The sequence below is a fragment of the Eubalaena glacialis genome, chromosome 2 (assembly GCF_028564815.1).
Source record: "Eubalaena glacialis isolate mEubGla1 chromosome 2, mEubGla1.1.hap2.+ XY, whole genome shotgun sequence".
NCBI lineage: Eukaryota > Metazoa > Chordata > Mammalia > Artiodactyla > Balaenidae > Eubalaena > Eubalaena glacialis.
The window spans coordinates 79,589,985-79,608,723 of NC_083717.1; the positions used below are offsets into that span (position 1 = coordinate 79,589,985).

An 18,739-nucleotide genomic window follows, 5' to 3' on the forward strand; every position below is an offset into this window, starting at 1 on the left:
ATTGGCATGAGAACAGATATATTGTTCAGCGGACTAGAATAAAGAGTGCAGAAGTACACACACCCCCCCCACACACATACACATATACATGTATTTGGTCAGTTGCTTTAAGCATTAAGGTAATTCAACAGAAAGGATAGTCTTTTAAGTACATGATACTAGAACAACTGGTTATCTATATGGAACAAAATGAAGCTCTTTTCTTATCACACATAATATAGAAAATTAATAAGAGCTAAAATTAATAAATTCTAGAAGAAGACATAGGAGAAAATATTTGCTCTACTGAGTTACACAACGATTTCTTGAATGGGACTCAAAAAATATGAACCTAAAATTTAGAAAGAAAAATGTTGAAACAGACTTCATCAGAATTAAAAACTTTTGTTGTTTGAAAGACACAGTTAAGGAAGGGAAGAGGCAAGCCACAGATTGGGAGAAAATGTTTTCAAAACATATATCTGACAAAGGCCTTTAATTCACAATATATAAAGACCTCTTTCAACTCAATAATAATATGATAAAATGGCCAATTAAAAATAGGCAAAACTCTTGAACAGACATTGTGGACTATCCAGGTGGAAGTGTCTAGCTGGGTGGTGAGATCAGGAATATATATTTATATTTATATTTATGTTTTATATTTATATTTGTGAGGATATAGTTAGTTGTTAAAACCATGGATGAGATTGTGAAGGAAATATGTAGAGAGAACAAAAGGGAGAACCAGAAGGGACTTGTGTCATGAAAGCTAAACGAGATGAGTTTCAAAGAGGAAATGGTCAGTATTATCAAACCTACAGAGGACCAGTAAAATAAATGCCTAGAAAGTGTCTATTGTTTTAGCAAGATTGGTGACTTTTCAAGGAATGGGTCTGAAGGAAAGAGGTGGACACCAGATTACAGGGCTGTGAAGAGCACTGGGAGTTGAGGAAATGAAGAAAGGGAGGTCGTATGCCATCACGGTTAAGCGCAGGGCCTCTGGAGCCAGGTGCTTGAGTTTCAATTCTTGCTTTTCCGCTTCCTAGCTGTGTGATCTGGGATGAGTTGACTTACCTCTCTGTGTAAAATAGAGATAATAATCATACCTACCTCATAGGTCGTTATAAGGATTCCAAAATTTAATATATATAAACTGTTTAGAACAGTGCCTGACACAGAGTAATTGCTGTATAAGTGTTAGTTGTTATTATTATTATTACAGATTATTCTCTTGGAAAGTTTGAGACAGAAAGAAAAGAAATCTAGTTTGCTTTGCTGGAGGCAGGAAGGAGAGTCAAGGAGTGGGGGAGTTTAATAACATTTCTATGACTGGAAAAACCTAGGTCAAAGAAAAGCTGGAGATATAAAAGGGAGAAGTCAAAATAGATGATGTAAGGTTCCAGAGGAAGTGGGAGGAAACTGGACAAGGGCAATTGGGTGAAATACCTGCATCACTGAGGTTAGGGGTAAGATGGGCTCTGATAAATACCAGGATGTTGGGAGTATTACGATGACTTTGATTTTTGTCAATTAAAGTAAGAGGTAAGGTTGTATAAGGAAATGGGAGGAGGGAGTTTGTGGTGGAGAATGGTGGGTACTTGGGATCCCCAAGAGAAATGGGAGAAATTTGACCATGGACAAGTAAAATGTCTAAAGTCTTTTGCTTTGCAAACCTAAATATCACAAGGTTTTCCTTCTCCATGTCTCTTTGTACAAAGGGTTACATGTCATATAATTATTTTGAACTGGAGCACTTTGCCTTTATTTTGTAAAAAGAGTTTATACCCATGAGATAACTTGGAACAACCTGAGGTCTTGCAAAGCTATTCTTGAGAATCATTGAATCAACCTTCTTAACCCAAAAGAGGAAGACGTGTAATAAAGATAAAACAAAATTTCAAAAATCTTAAGAGGTTGGAAATCATTAAATTGTGATTAAAAGGTTTTCTTTCTAATTCTTTGTCTATTTCACTAACATGGTATTTCAGCTTTATAACAAAATGCAAAGATTTACCCCTGCCTAAGGAACCCTTACTTTTAAGTGTAGGAAGTAATTGTAGAAATTGTTAACAAGGAAAATTCTGTGATTTTTATAGTTCGAGTAACCTGAGTTTGGGAATAAGCAACAATTAACTTTTTTTTTAAAATTTTAACAGTGATCCTTATGTGAGAGTGACGTTATATGACCCAGTGAATGGAGTTTTTACAAGTGTGCAAACGAAAACCATTAAAAAGGTTAGACTTAGCAGTATTCAAAATTTTCAAAAATATACTTTGTTTTATTTTTATATGACAAAATATTAAAAAGTTAGTTATAATATGTTTATTGTCTTTTAGACTTTGAATCCAAAATGGAATGAAGAAATATTATTCAGAGTAAGTATGCATTTTATTTCATTATAACAACAAAGATTTTTCTCAGTAGGTTAGAATGATAAGTTCTCACTTACAGTATTCTTAAATGTATCTTATAAGAATTTGTAAAAATTTAAAAGACTTAAATCTAGGTATCCCCATTTTGACATGGCCCTGGAACCATTTATCTTATTATGAAAAACATATGTAAGGTAATGAAGAGGTAAAGGATAATTGTAAACCTGGAATTATCTTATTCTAATTTAATTCTGATTTAGAGAACAGTCTTATTCAAATTTTGCAGATTTTGATTTTAAAGATGCAATATTTGTGTCTCTCCAGTCATTTGTTTATTTATTTATTTATTTTTGGCTGTGTTGGGTGTTTGTTGCTGCACACAGGCTTTCTCTAGTTGCGGTGAGCGGGGGCTACTCTTTGTTGCAGTGCACAGGCTTCTTATTGTGGTGGCTTCTCTTGTGAAGCACGGGCTCTAGGCATGTGGGCTTCAGTAGTTATGGCATGCAGGCTCAGTAGTTGTGGTGCATGGGCTTAATTGCTCCACAGCATGTAGGGTCTTCCTGGACCAGGGATCGAACCCATGTCCCCTGCATTGGCAGGCGGATTCTTAACCACTGCGCCACCAGGGAGGTCCCCAATCATTTGTTAAATGCACTGATCCAGGCAAGAGATGAAGAAGGCCTACCAACAAGTGGATACATTTCTTCTTATACACCCTTCATTCACATTCCTGCCTTCCTCCTCACCCCGCCTCACTATCCCATAAGAGCAAACTCCAGTCAGCACTTACTTCAGGTTCCCAGGAGGGTCCTCAAACTGACAATGACATATTATGTACATGGGAACAATGATTCATATAACTATGGCTTTCTCATCAGAAACTGTGATGAAACAGTGTAATTAAGGTAGCAAAGAAAAAAGAATAGTTAACTCCAAATTCTATATCTAACAAAAATATCCTTCAGGAATGACAGTGTGATAAAGGTATTCTAAGCTGAGGTAAAATAGAGAATTATACTTGGAAAACTAAATACTCTTCTCTCAGTAATTGGTACGATAAGTAGACAAAAAATTCAGTAAAGATACAGAAGTCCTGAACAACACGATCAAATCAGTTTTATTTAATTGACATTTATAGACTTTCCACCCAACAGCAGCAGAACACATGGTCTTTAAAATTGCACATGGAATATTTACTGAGTACGCTGGGCCAAAACCCAAACCTCAACAATATTAAAAGAATTTAAATCATGCAAAGTATGGTCTCTGATTATAATGGAATTAAAGTACAAATTAGTAACACAAAAATACCTGAAAAATCCCCAAATATTTGGAAGTTAAACAACACACTTCTAAGTAATCCATGAGTCAAGTAAGAATTGTCAAGGGGAATTAAAAGATATTTTAACAGAATGAAATAAAAATACAGCATCAAATGGATAAAGAAGGTGTTATATATATACACAATAGAATACTACTCAGCCATAAAAAAGAATGAAATAATGCCATTTGCAGCAACATGGATGGACCTAGGGATTATCATACTAAGTGAAGTAAGTCAGAAAGAGAAAGACAAATACCATATGGTATCATTTATGTGTGGAATCTAAAATATGACACAAACAAACTTATTTACGAAATAGAAACAGATTCAAAGACATAGAAAACAAACTTATGGTTACCAAAGGGGAAAGAGGGTGGAGGAGGGATAAATTAGGAGTTTGGGATTAGCAGATACAAACTACTATATATAAAACAGATAAAAAACAAGGTCCTACTACGTAGCACAGGGAACTATATTCAGTATCCTGTAATAAACCATAATGTAAAAGAATATGAAAAAGAAAAAAAATATATATATATATATATCTGGATCACTTTGCTGTACACCAGAAACTAACACAACATTGTAAATCAACTGTACTTCAGTAAAAAAAAAAAAAAAAATCAAAATTTGTAGGATGCAGCTAAAGCAATGCTTAGAGAAAAATACATAGCATTAAATTATATTAGAAAAGAAGAAAGGTCTTGAACCATTAATCTAAGTTTCCACCTGAAGAAACTAGAAAGTAGCATCATTACAGAACCAACAGACATTAAATGGAAAATAAGGGATATTATGAACAATTCTGTGCCCATAAATTCAATAACTTAGATGAAATGGACCAATTGCTTTAAAGACATATCCCATCAAAACTTTAATAAGAAATAAATTACCTGAAAAGTTCTATATCTCTTAAAGAGATTGCATTTGAAGTTAAAAACCATCCAACAAAGAAGACTTTGAGCCCAGGTAGTTCCACTGGTTGAATTCTACCACGCATTTAAGGAATAAATAATTCCAATTCTATGCAATGTCTTACTGATACTAGAAGAGGAAGGAACATTTCCCAATTTATTCATGAGGCCAGCATTACTCTGATACCAAAACCAGACCAAAGACTTTATAAGAAAATTAAAACTGCAGACCATTAACCCTCATGATCATAGCCATTCTGTGGTAAGTTTATTAAATTGGGTGCCTTCCATTCTGAAAGGGCCAGTAATTTTTCCTCAAATTACCTGTGGACATGGGTTTGCCTTTCCTGTCTGCAGAACCTCAGCCAGCACAATTATCTGGGGGCTTACAGAATTTGTGTTCATAGGGATGGAATCCATGCAACATTTCATCCTTCCAGGGTACCCAGTCCACAGAGAAGGAGGTGCAGGAATAGGCCCATGACCATGGGATCCATTGGTCACAGCATTTACCACACCATCCAGAAGCAGGCAGCCTCATAGAGCACTGGAATGGCCTACTGAAGGCACAACTGAAGCACCAATATGGAGGCAATACTCTGTAAAGATGGGGTGCCAGTTTAATCATTTAAACCAAAGACCTAATATGAGGCTATGTTCACAATGGAAAGAATACACGGTCCAGGAACAAAGGAATAGAAGGAGGGGCCCCACTTATCATCATTTCCAAAGACCCACTGGAGGACTGTGTGCTTCCTGTCCCTAGAACTGTGGGCTCTGCTGAGTTAGAGGTCCAAGTCCCCAGAGGGAGCACACTCTTTCTAGGGGACATATCAAGGGTTCCATTGAACCACAGTCTATACCTGCTGCCAGGGCACTTGGACTCCTTGTATCCAGGAACCAGCAGGTGATTGAGGCTATTATCTGGTTTCTGTAGGGACCAGACTGGAGAATTAAATGAGCATATTATAGGAACCACTCTTATATCCTTTAGGTCTTTAATGGTGGTACAAATCTATGACATTCCCACTAGGTTGCAGTATTTTTGTTTGTTTTTTAAACAGCTTTATTAAGATATGATTAACATAACATACAATTCACCCACTCAAAGTGTACAATTCAGTGGTTTTTAGTATATTCACAGAGTTGTTCAACCATCACCAAAATCAATTTTAGAACATTTTCATCACCCCAAAAAGAAACCCCATACCCACCATCTGTCACTCCTCATTTTCCCCCAGGGTCTGCCCCTCTTCCCAGGCAACCTCCAATCTACTTTCAGCCTCTTAAAGAGATTTGCCTATTTTGGACATTTTGTATAAATGATATCATATAATATGTGGTCCTTTGTATCTGGCTTCTTTCACTAAGTGTAATGTTTTCAAGGTTCAACCATGTTATAGCATGTATCAGTACTTAATTTCTTTTTATTGCCAAATAATATTCCATTATATGGTTAACCACGCTATATTCATGCATCAGTTGGACATCTGAGTTGTTTCCACTTTTTAACTATTATGAATAATGGTGCTATGAACATTTGTATGCAAGTTTTTGTGTGGACATATATTTTTATTTGGGGAGTATATATACCTAGGAGTGGGATTGCTGCATCGAATGAGAAACTGCCAAAATGTTTTCCAAAGTGGCTTTACCGTTTGACATTCCCACCAACAGAGTATGAGAGTTCTCACTTCTCCACATGCGTGACAACACTTGTTATTATCTGACTTTTTATCACAGCCCTCCTAGTGGGTGTGAAATGGTATCTTATTGTGGTTTTGATCTGCATTTCCCTGATGGCTAATGATGTTGTGCATCTTTTCATGAGCTTATTTTCCAGTTGTATATTTTCTTTAGAGAAATGTCTAGTCAGATCCTTTGCCCATTTTATAATTGGGTTATTTGTCTTTTTGTTATTGAGTTGTCATAGTTCTTTACATTTCTAGATACAAGTCCCTTGTCAGATACATGATTTGCAAAAATTTTCTCTCATTCTGTGGGTTGTCTTTTGAATTTATTGATGGTATCCTTGGAAGCACAAAAGTTTTAAGTTTTGATGATGTTCAGTTTCTCTTTTCTTTTGTTCCTTGTGCTTTTGTTGTCATATCTAGTCAGTATTGTTTTAGATTTACTATCTTCACCAGAGGGAGGACAGTTTCAAAGGCTTTCACTTGGCCTTCTCACTATGATAGCTCCTATCCCACAAGCCACGGATTCAATGTGGTGGTGGTAGTGAGGAGATCCAACTTCCAGTATATCAATCCCTATTGTACACTTGAAAACTAGGGAAATGACTACTGGGTGGATCCACAGAACTAGTGAACTCAGTATAAGCTGAACATTAGACAGGACTCCATTTGTTTTCTGGTCTCTGTAAGTCCTTGCTTTAATATGGAAGACATAATGACGCTTTGGGTTTCTGTTTCCAGCAGTCCTCAGTATGTCTGATTATTCTTTCTCCCCAATATACACTCACCCAAATAAGTGGCCATAGTCCTTTTGGAGGAGGAAGAGAGGAATCATTACAATATACATTTCCTACAGTGATGCAGAGTCCTTCCTCCTTGGAATAGATTACTTCTTCAGTCAATGGACTGTGGATCTGAAAATTGGCTCAGGTTGGGGAACTGGATGAGGGATTGTGACTTTTCTTTTTTAATTGGGACAATTGTCCTTAGCCACTGCTTCTCCATTCTTCCTTCTTATAATTGTAGATGTTAAGCAGCACTTTTGTTGATCACCTGCCTATTTTGCCCCTTAGGGGCGCCATGCTCTATACCCTACAGGTCAAGTCAGCTTCAGTGCCCCTCTTATGTGGTTGGTCATTACAATAATTGTAGCCCCCTTGATTCTAGCAGTGAAATGTCACTGGCCAGCCTCTTACTGGAGAAGGGGAGGCTCATCCGCATGCATGGCTATTAAGGAGCCCAGCTCTTTGACCACCTCTCCCACCATCAGTCCTGGCATGCAGACGAGAGCCACCACTGCACTTCTGGGTGATGCTGCTGCCCCTCTTACCAGCACACACCTGATGACTGTGGTTCATGGTGCCCTCTGGGCCCTCACATGGAACATAAGCATCTGGTAGGTATTTTGGCTTCATATTATATATATATATATTTTTTTTTCTTTTAATTCTAGCATGCCAACTTCCCTTGGCCTTTTTATTCCTTCCCCTACCATATGCCAGGGCAACTCAGGCATTTCCACTTGGCTCATTATTTTTTCAGGCTTCTAGGAGCCACTCTAGCAGCAACTTTGCCTCATCCCATGGGGTCCTTGACAGGATGTTCAATCCCTTGTCCTGAGAAAGTGCCTCCATGTCAATGAATTCTTGCTTATGCAGTCTTATGTTTCTGCCCCTTTGATCAATTGTAGTCCCAGAGATATTCCTCTGGCTCCTGCCAGGACATGCTGTTTAATTCTTGAAGCTTCTTCCAAATGTAATTGCTTTCATCCTGTATCAGGCCCAGCTGGGATTTAACACTGATTATTATCTTGATAACCAGGGGAGAAGTGGGGGCAACTCCTGAGGAGAGAGTGTGGGGAGCAGCTTCTGCAATGTCATCCTGCATGTGGGAAGTGCCAGCTCTTACTACAGAGGGATGAGATACTCTACTCTGCAAGCTCTGAGGGTTCAGGGACCTGCGGAACCAAAATCCTCAGGAGCGTCCACCCAGATCCTCCTGTCCTGCACGTCAGGGTCCCAGGTTTTCCCAGCCAGGGCCCTGACATTAACATAATAGACCCACAGTGACTGAGCATTTAAATGTCTCTGAGCTCTGCACCCCTGTCAACTCTGACACTGCTCCTCAGTTTTGTCCTCTTTTCCACTTCAGGAGGTGCAGGCCTCTTTATACACTACCAAAGAGACCCTCTGTCTCTCAGATTTAACCTTTTGCTTTTGTTAACTGCCCTTGTTTTCTCATTGTCTCTCTGTAAGTCATCAATAGTAATAACTAGACAACTTCATTGTCCTTGTAGGTATTGTTCTTCCCTTACCTTTCAAGTACGTTATACATCAAACTGGCAAGGGTGTCTCCCTTTACCAGGACATTTCCCTAGGACACCCCTGGAGAAGTCTTTAGGAATAGGACCACCATCTTCTGCCAGTGACTATATATGTCCCACATTCTGCTAAGGATGGGGAGATCCTTGCCAGGCAAGGAATTGGACCGCCGTCTTCTGCCAGTGACTATATATGTCCCACATTCTGTTAAGGATAGGGAGATCCTTGCCAGCCAAGTGAGTGTGGGCTCGTCCTAAAACCCCACTACTCGTACCATCTGTGTTGGTTTGGGCCCTCTAAGAAACAGACATCAAGATGGAATTAGATATGCAGGAGGTTTATTGGGGAAGCACCTGTGAAGGTCAGACAGGGAAGACACACAGATGGGAAGAGCCTTCTCCTCATGATGCAGGCTTAACACCTGCTCAAGGAGAGGGGCGAAAGGATTGGGTAGGAAGAGCCTCACACTGCAGCACAGTTCTGAGAAAGTCTTGCCCAGGCTGATGGAGAGTTTCCCAGCAAAGGTTGTCTGTTAGAGAAGTCCTGTGTTGGGCAAGAGTGCCCAGTCTTTGAGAGAAAGCAAAGAGAACCCAATGGGTAGATTCAAAGGTACATGGTTAACTGTGGCTGCCAATCAGCTATGCAGGTTCTCTTGAAAGAGATCTGAAAGTGATTAAAGTGGCTCAACTCTCTTATAATTGTGACATTTAAGGATGCATATTGTAATCCTTAGAGCTGTCACTAAGAAATTAAAATGAAATATTATAGGTGAAAGTCCATTAAAGGAAATAAAATGGCGTACCAAGAAATACTTGATTAATAATTTTTTTAAAAAGGTGAAAGGGAAGAAAAGAGGAATAAAAAAATAGAAAAGAAATAGATGATAACAAACCATAAAGCAAACCATCTCAATAATTACAAAAAAGCAAGATTCAACTATATGCTGTTTACAGGAGACACATTTTGAGTATAGAGACACAGACAGGTTAAAAGTAAAAGTACAGGAAAAGGTATACCAGCACTAAGCCAAACAAAACAATACCCTGATATGGCTGTATTATTATTAAATGAAGTAGACTTCAGGATGAAGAGTATTACCAGAGAGATTTCATGATCATAAAAGCATTTATTCATCAAGAAGACATACAATCCTATGAATACACCTGATAGAAGAACAAAATTTTGAAGGAAAAATTGACAGAACTAACTAGAGAAATAAATCCAGAATAAAGATTTTGTCACTCCTCTCTCAATAATTGATAAAACAACTAGACCAAAAAACAAAAATCCAGTAAGTACATAAAAGATTTGAAAAACACTATCAATCAACTTAACCTGTTTGGCATGTATAAAACACTACATCTGATACAGCATACCTCAGAGATATTGTGGATTCAGTTCCAGACCACCACAATAAAGTGAGTCACACAATTTTTTTGGTTTCCCAGTGCATATAAAAGTTATGTCTACACTATACTGTAGTCTGCTAAGTGTGTAATAGCATTATGTCTAAAAAAACTATACATACCTTAATTTAAAAATAATTTTTTATTGCTAAAAAATGCTAACCATCATCTGAGCCTTCAGGGAGTCATAATCTTTTTGCAATAGTAACATCAGAGATCACAGATACCATGACAATGGTATCATAATATAATAATAATGAGAAATTTTGAAATATTGCGAGAATTGTTGAAGTGTGATATAGCGACACAAAGTGAGCAAGTGCTGTTGGAAAAATGGCACCAGTAAACTCACTTGACACAGGTTTTCCACAAACCTTCAATTTGTACAAAACTCAATATCTGTGAAACACAATAAAACAATGTATGCCTGTACCTGAAGAATATACGTTCTTTTTATATGCCCATGGAACATTCACCAAGATGACCATACATTGGGCCATAAAACAAGTCTGAATGTGTTTAAAAGGCTTGAGATTCTATAGAATATATTCTCTGATTACAACAACCTTTAAATAGAATTCTGGAATGTATATCTGGGATATATATTATACATGTATATATGGATATATCAATATATCTCAAAAATCCATAAATATTTGGAAATTAAACAACGTATTTTAAATAAGCCACGATCAAAAAGAAAATCATAAGGAAATTTAGAAATCATTTTAACTGATTGATAATTAAAGCATAACATATCAGAATATAGGATGAGCTAATTCAGTGCTTGGAAATGTACATCTTTATATGCTTATATACAAAAGAAAAAGAATTTAAAATCGATGATCTAAATTTCTACCTTAACCAAAAAATAAAAAATAAAAAGTAGAGGGAAGGAAATAGGAATGGAAGTCAATAAAATAGAAAATGGATAAAAAGGAGAGAAAATAAATTAAACTAAAGGTGGTTCTTTGAAAAAATTAATAAAATTGCTATACCATAGTAAGCCCTAATAAGAGAGAAGGAAAACTCAGGGCTTCCCTGGTGGCGCAGTGGTTAAGAATCCGCCAGCCAATGTAGGGAACATGGGTTCAAGCCCTGGTCCGGGAAGATCCCACATGCCGCGGAGCAACTAAGCCCGTGTGCTACAACTACTGAGACTGCGCTCTAGAGCCTGTGAGCCACAGCTACTGAGCCCCCGTGCCACAACTGCTGAAGCCTGCGTGCCTAGAGCCCGTGTTCCGCAGCGGGAGAGGCCGCCACAGTGAGGAGCCTGCACACTGCAACGAAGGAGTGGCCCCTGCTCACTGCAGCTGGGGGGGGGGGCCCGCGCGCAGCAGCGAAGACCCGTCGCACCCAAAAGTAAATAAAGTAATTAATTAATTTTAAAAAGGAGGAAAAAAATGGAGAAAGAAAACTCAAATGACCAATATCAGGGATGAAAGGAATATCAAAGTGTGGGTAGAAGTAGATAATATGGTTATCCATTAGAGGAATTAAAATTGTAATTAAAATTTAAAAATTTTTAATTTAAAACTATAATTAAAAATCTTCCCATTATTTTTTACTATCTTGATTTTTTATTAGAAAGGATACTTGAAAGTCGGTACTACTCTTGAGTTAGAGATGTTACTACAAAAATAAGAAGGCCATTTGTAGATGATAAACCTGGCTCAGTACTTTACTGCTTTTTACTCATTGTTTCTTTTACTATAATTTCACTGTTGCCAAATGTTTTAGCCAGTATTCCTCTATTCTGGGATCATAGGCCGTGCATTTATTTTAATCAGAAATTTGCAAATTTATTGCAAGGGTAACTAGATAAATTTTTGTGGATCAATGCTAATTCATCACAGCTAGATACAGAAAACACATGGCGATTTAATACTTGCTGTACAAAGGACATAATTATGTGCGGTCCTCTCTTTTCTTCTTGTCATTTATATCATTATTTATACATAGCACAAAATGTTTTCCATTGAATGTATTCACATAAAAGTGTCTATTGAGATAACATAGTACAGTGAAATGTTGATTATTGGGCATTCAGCCAAATGGAAATTATGGCCAGAAGTTGAAGGGAGCCTTTATATCTTTGAGAAAACGTGAAGTTCGAAGAAAGTCTTTTGTAGAGAACTGTTACTGGTAGATTAACAAACAGGGGAGACTCCAAATTGAAGTTAATGCTCAATAGAAAATTATAGTAAAGTCTACACTTATAGTTGCTCATATGAGACCAAGGGAGGCAAGTTATCAGGAGGGAAAAAAGTTTGACACATTAGGAGCAATGTACACATTATATAATCTGTGCATCAGCATAGTGTATGAGCATCTGAAAAAAGACAGCCCCACTTCATTCCCTGTACACCCATGGTGCTCAGTTTATATCTTAGTATTCATACTCATCATATTATATTTACAAAATGTGTATATGTTCATGAATATATTAGTATTATGTTACAGAAGCAACATAACTTGTACACCACAGATATTTTTAGAAAGAGAAATAAAAATCAGCCATAATTTAACCTCCATAATGCCACCACTGATTGTGTGATAGTCTGGTATTTTTTCCTATGTATTTTTATCCATGTATTTATACTCCTCCACCTCCGCACACACAAGAAGAATTTGTGTGATATTTTTTCCCAGTCACTTTGCTAATGCTTATTAATGTGAGGCCACAGTCCCTACCCTCAGCGAAGCTTACTGTCTGCTGTGGACCCCTATAAACTAGTTTCTCAAAAGAATTACCGATGTGCTGAGACTTGTCAAGGGAAAACACTGGGTGCTAGGGAGTGAGTATCAGGGGATATTAGAGACTTGAGGGGATTCTCTCAATGTAGGGTATTTAGGGAAGGCCCTTCTGAAGTGTATCATTTAGGATGCTTTCAGCTTCAAGTAATCCTAGCCTCTCTGGGATTCTCTTGCCTTTCTGTCCATGGTCACAAGAAGCTTGCAGCAGTTCCTAATGACATAGCCTCCCATGATGATGCCCAGAGGTAGAAAAGGGAGAATGTTTCCTCACATGTCTCTTTTAAAAAGTGAAGAACCCTTTTCCAAAAGTTTCCCTAGGAGACTTTGATTCATATCTCTTGGGCTGGAATTATGTTGTGTGTGTATTTCTAACCCAGTCATTAGTAAAGAGAGTGGAATTACCGGGAGGCTTAGAGGAATCAGAAGTCAGCTCCTGGGTGGGTGGGGTCGGGGTAGGGAGTAGCTGCCTGTATCCCTGACACACATTATCATCCATTGTTTGAATAAAATCAGAATTCTGTTAGCTAGGAAGAAGGCTGGGGTGCCCCATAAATAAAGCACTAAGTAAGGTATGGTGTAGCCGTATAATGAAATCCTCATCAGCTGTTTAAAAAGAGACAGAGGTATATGTATTGATAGGATGTTAAGTTTCAAAATATATTAAATGAAGGAACAAAGGTGCAAAACATTGTATATATGATGCACCTTTTTGTGTAAAAACAGAACAGCTTTCTCACACGCTGGTATTTGCAAAAAATACTTCTAGAAGGACCAAGAAACTGTTCACAGTATTTTCTCTGAGGGTGGGGAAAGGGTGAGAGATTTATAATTCACTATACTGAATATCTTTTTTTTTACTGTTTGGGTTTTCCCCCCATGGCTGTGTATCTATAATTCATTTTTATATTTGTTGATAAGCAATAACTGTATAGAGAAACAAATTAGAAAGACATAAAATATGTAGATAAAAATGCAAAGATAGTTTCTATTTATATAATGCTTAAAGCTTGTAAAAATACTTATCTAGTTTATTTTACTTTTTACACAGTTTTTATTTTAAAATCTACTTACCACATATGTCCGCGCAAAAACTTGTACATGAATACTCATAGCATCATTATTAATTATAGTCAAAAAGTAGAAACAACCCATAGGTCCATCAACAAATGAATGGATAAACAAAATGGGGTATATACATACAGTGGGATATTATTCAGTTATAGAAAGAATAAAGTACCGATACATGCTACAACATGGGTGAACCTTGGACACATTATGCAAAGTAAAAGAAGCCAGTTACAAAAGACCACATATTGTAAGATTCCCCTCGTGTTAAATGTCTGTAATAGGCAAATCTATAGAGACAGAAAATATATTAGAGGTTGTCTGAGACTGAGGAAGTTGGGAAATCAGGAGTGACTGCTCAAGGGCATGGGGCTTCTTTTTGAGGTGATGAAAATGTTCCAGAATTGCGAGGGTGGTTGCATACTCTGTGAATATACTAAAAACCATTGAATTGTGCATTTTCAGTGGGTCAGTTACATGGTATATATATTATATCTTTATAAAGCTTTTTAAAAAGTATGACTGCATTGTTTTTTTTTCCTGCAACCACCAGCATAATTTCCAGGAGCATTACTTCAGGTTCTTTATGAATACCAGAGAATAAATTGACATTTGTCAATACCTTTGTCCTTCTTTGAGAATTTGGTTACTCCTCTAGAAAGTGTTTTTTTCCTCTACTCTTTTATGCATTTATAGACTTAGACATTTTTCAAAAAACCTATCTCAATATTTTTATTTTTGTTTCTTCTTCTTACACCTTTCCTATAAATATGACCCTGTAAACTCTATTTTTATGACCATAGCTTTACTCCTATTTTTAATAAATTTTTAAAAAATCATCTCATCAAAGAATTCACACATAGCTTTAAAATGAGATAGTATAAAGGGGCTTATAATGAAAAGCAATAGACTCTGGTGCCCCAACCTCTCCCCTCCTATTCCTGCTTCCCAGAAGGAGCCCCTCTTTAACTGTTTCTGTTGGTCATGCTGGTCCTTATTCCCATTCTGCTGAATAGCTCACACATCCCTGTCCCAAACTGACTTCCAGCTATGATAGATGAGTAGATCGCCAACTTATATTTGGCCAGTAGTTTGGCCCCTCATAGGAGTCTAGGTTGAAAATCATTTTTCCTCAGAAACTTGAAGACAGTGCTTTATCAACTTTGAGCATGGTATCGCTATTGAAAAGGCTGCTTCTTGTTCCTTTGGGGGTGATCCTTCTCTCGCTGTGAAAAATGTGATGATTTATCTTTACCCTGGTGTTTTAAAATTTCACAGTACTATACCTTGTGTGTACAGTGTCATTGTATTGGGCCTTTGATAAGCATTTCAATTTAAAGAGTACTGTTTCCCTTCAGCTCTGAAAATTTTCATGTGAATAATTTCTTTAATAATTTCCTTCCCTCTGTTTGTATTATCGTTTGGGGATTCCAGCTAGTTGGGTGCAGGGTTACGTAGACTGATTCTTATCTTTCTCAGTCAGAATTCCTCATGTGAACCACAGAACACAGAAAATGATTTGAGTGATAGTTTCCTCACATATTCCAAGGATGGTCTTACTGAGTACCATCCTAGATATATGAGATAAATCAATAGATAACATACAGTAAATGTCTTAGGACAGGAGTCAGCAAACTTTTTCATAAAGGCCCAGGTAGTAAATATTTTAGGTGTCACTCAGGCAGGAGACAAAAATTGAGGCTACTGTGTAGGTACTTATATAGCCATTTAAAAGGTAACCATTCTAAAATGTAAAAAAAATTATTATCTTATGGGCTGTTAAAAAAAAAAAAAAAAAAAAAGCAAGCAAGTGCCTGGCTGGCTTTGGTCCATAAGCTGTAACTTACTTAACCTCTGTTTTAGGGCATTAGGGCTTAATTCTTTCACTGAATCTGTTCAGAAAATCCTCTTTTTATTTTCTCTCATATTTTCCTTCAGCTTAGCTTTTTGCTCTACATTTTGGGAGATTTCTGCAAATTTATCTAAAATTGCTTATATTTGAATTCAACAGCTATTTTTAGTTGCAACACCACTCCTCGCCTCTTTTTATAGTGCCCTATTTTAGCTTTATGGATGCAAGACTTTCCCAAATTTTTCTAAGGATATACCTTACAGTTTTTAAAGGTGTTTCTTAACTATCTCTTTTCTTTGGGGACAGTTTTTCTGTTTATACATCTGTGATCTCTGCTAATCATCTATTGCTTCTATATATGAAAAGCCTAAACATTCAACAATTACATGTTACATTTTTAGTTATTTATATTTTATATATTAAAACTGATGGTTGAAGGAGATGCAGGTGCTGCTGTTGAGAGAGCACGTGCTCGGGGAGCAGGTGCGCACAAAAATGCTGAAGGGATCCATGGGATGACAGGCTGAGCTCTAATAGCATCTCCTACAGAGCTCTAAAGCCTCATGATTAAAATGGGGGCAACAGCTCCAAAATCGACAGAGCAAGGAGGATCAGAGAGTGAGACATGAGGTGCTCTGTGGCTTCGTCCAGACTGCTCTGGACGTCTGTGGGAGGCAAGCCAATCTGAACACTTCCCTGGAGCACTGCAACCTGGAGCTGAGAGAAACCCCTTGCCCTTGGCTGTGGAGTTGTGACGAGCTGTGAGACTGACAGGGTCTTGTTGCTCTGGCTGGGTGTCAGGCCTGAGCCACTGAGGTGGGACAGCCGACTTCAGGACACTGGGCCACAAGAGACCTCCTGGCCCCACCAACGAGAGCTCTCCCAGAGATCTCCATCTCAACGCTAAGACCCAGCTCCACTCAACGACCAGCAAGCTCCAGTGCTGGACACCCCATGCCAAACAACGAGCAAGACAGGAACACAACCCCACCCATTAGCAGAGAGGCTGCCTAAAATCATAATAAGTTCACAGACACCCCAAAACACACCACCGGATGCGGTCCTACCCACCAGAAAGATCCAACCTCATTCGCCAGAACACAGGCACTACTCCCCTCCACCAGGAAGCCTACACAACCCACTGAACCAACCTTACCCACTGGGGGCAGGCACGAAAAACAACGGGAACTACAAACCTGCATCCTGTGAAAAGGAGAACCCAAACACAGTAAGTTAAGCAAAATGAGAAGACAGAGAAATACACAGCAGATGAAGGAGCAAGGTAAAAACCCACCAGACCAAACAAATGAAGAGGAAGTAGGCAGTTTACCTGAAAAAGAATTCAGAATAATGATAGTAAAGATGATCCAAAATCTTGGAAATAGATTGGAGAAAATACAAGAAACGTTTAACAACGACATAGAAGAACTAAAGAGCAAACAAACAATGATGAACAACACAATAAATGAAATTAAAAATTCTCTAGAAGGAATCAATAGCAGAATAACTGAGGCAGAAGAATGGATAAGTGACCTGGAAGATAAAACAGGGGAAATAACTGCAGCAGGGTAGAATAAAGAGAAAAGAATAAAAAGAATTGAAGACAGTCTCAGAGACCTCTGGGACAACATTAAATGCACCAACATTTGAAGTATGGGATCCCAGAAGAAGAAGAGAAAAAGAAAGGGACTGAGAAAATATTTGAAGAGATTATAGTTGAAAACTTCCCAAATATGGAAAAGGAAATAGTCAATCAAGTACAGGAAGCACAGAGAGTCCCATACAGGATAAATCCAAGGAGAAACATGCCAAGACACATATTAATCAAACTATCAAAAATTAAATACAAAGAAAAATTATTAAAAGCAGCAAGGGAAAAGCAACAAATAACATACAAGGGAATCCCCATAAGGTTAACAGCTGATCTTTCTTCAGAAATTCTGCAAGCCAGAAGGGAGTGGCAGGACATAATTAAAGTGATGAAAGGGAAAAACCTACAACCAAGATTACTCTACCCAACAAGGGTCTCATTTAGATTTGACGGAGAAATTAAAACCTTTGGAGACAAGCAAAAGCTAAGAGAATTCAGCACCACCAAATCAGCTTTACAGCAAATGCTAAAGGAACTTCTCTAGGCAGGAAACACAAGAGAAAGAAAAGACCTACAAAAACAAACCCCAAACAATTAAGAAAACAGTAATAAGAACATACATATCAATAATTACCTTAAATGTAAATGGATTAAATGCTCCAACCAAAAGACATAGACTGGCTGAATGGATACAAAAACAAGACCCATATATATGCTGTGTACAGGAGACCCACTTCAGACCTAGGGACTGAAAAGTGAGATTGAAAGTGAGGGCATGGAAAAAGATATTCCATGGAAATGGAAATCAAAAGAAGGCTGGAGTAGCAATTCTCATATCAGACAAAATAGACCTTAAAATAAAGACTATTACAAGAGACAAAGAAGGACACTACATAATGATCAAGGGATCAATCCAAGAAGAAGATACAACAATTGTAAATGTTTATGCACCCAACATAGGAGCACCTCAATACATAAGGCAAATGCTAAAAACCATAGAAGGGGAAATTGACAGTAACACAATCATAGTATGGGACTTTAACACCCCACTTTCACCAATGGACAGATGATCCAAAATGAAAATAAATAAGGGAACACAAGCTTTAAATGATACATTAAACAAGATGGACTTAATTGATATTTGTAGGACATTCCATCCAAAAACAACAGAATACACTTTCTTCTCAAGTGCTCATGGAACATTCTCCAGGATAGATCATATCTTGGGTCACAAATCAACCTTGGTAAATTTAAGAAAATTGAAATCGGATCAAGTTTCTTTTCCAACCACAACGCTATAAGACTAGATATCAATTACAGGAAAAAAACTGTAAAAAATACAAACACATGGGGGCTAAACAATACACTACTTAATAACCAAGAGATCACTGAAGAAATCAAAGAGGAAATCAAAAAATACCTAGAAACAAATGACAGTGAAAACACGACAACCCAAAACCTCT

At 37.6% G+C, this 18,739-nt stretch overlaps 1 protein-coding gene across 2 annotated transcripts in view; it reads left to right on the plus strand.

Annotated features, from left to right (window-relative positions):
- NEDD4 (NEDD4 E3 ubiquitin protein ligase) overlaps positions 1 to 18,739 on the plus strand; it is a 142,764-nt gene that overhangs the window by 19,050 nt on the left and 104,975 nt on the right. For both annotated transcript variants that reach the window (XM_061182090.1, XM_061182091.1), the window contains 2 exons: positions 2,139 to 2,217; positions 2,320 to 2,358. In XM_061182090.1, the coding sequence (XP_061038073.1) occupies positions 2,139 to 2,217; positions 2,320 to 2,358 (118 nt within the window). The remainder of the gene's footprint in view (positions 1 to 2,138; positions 2,218 to 2,319; positions 2,359 to 18,739) is intronic.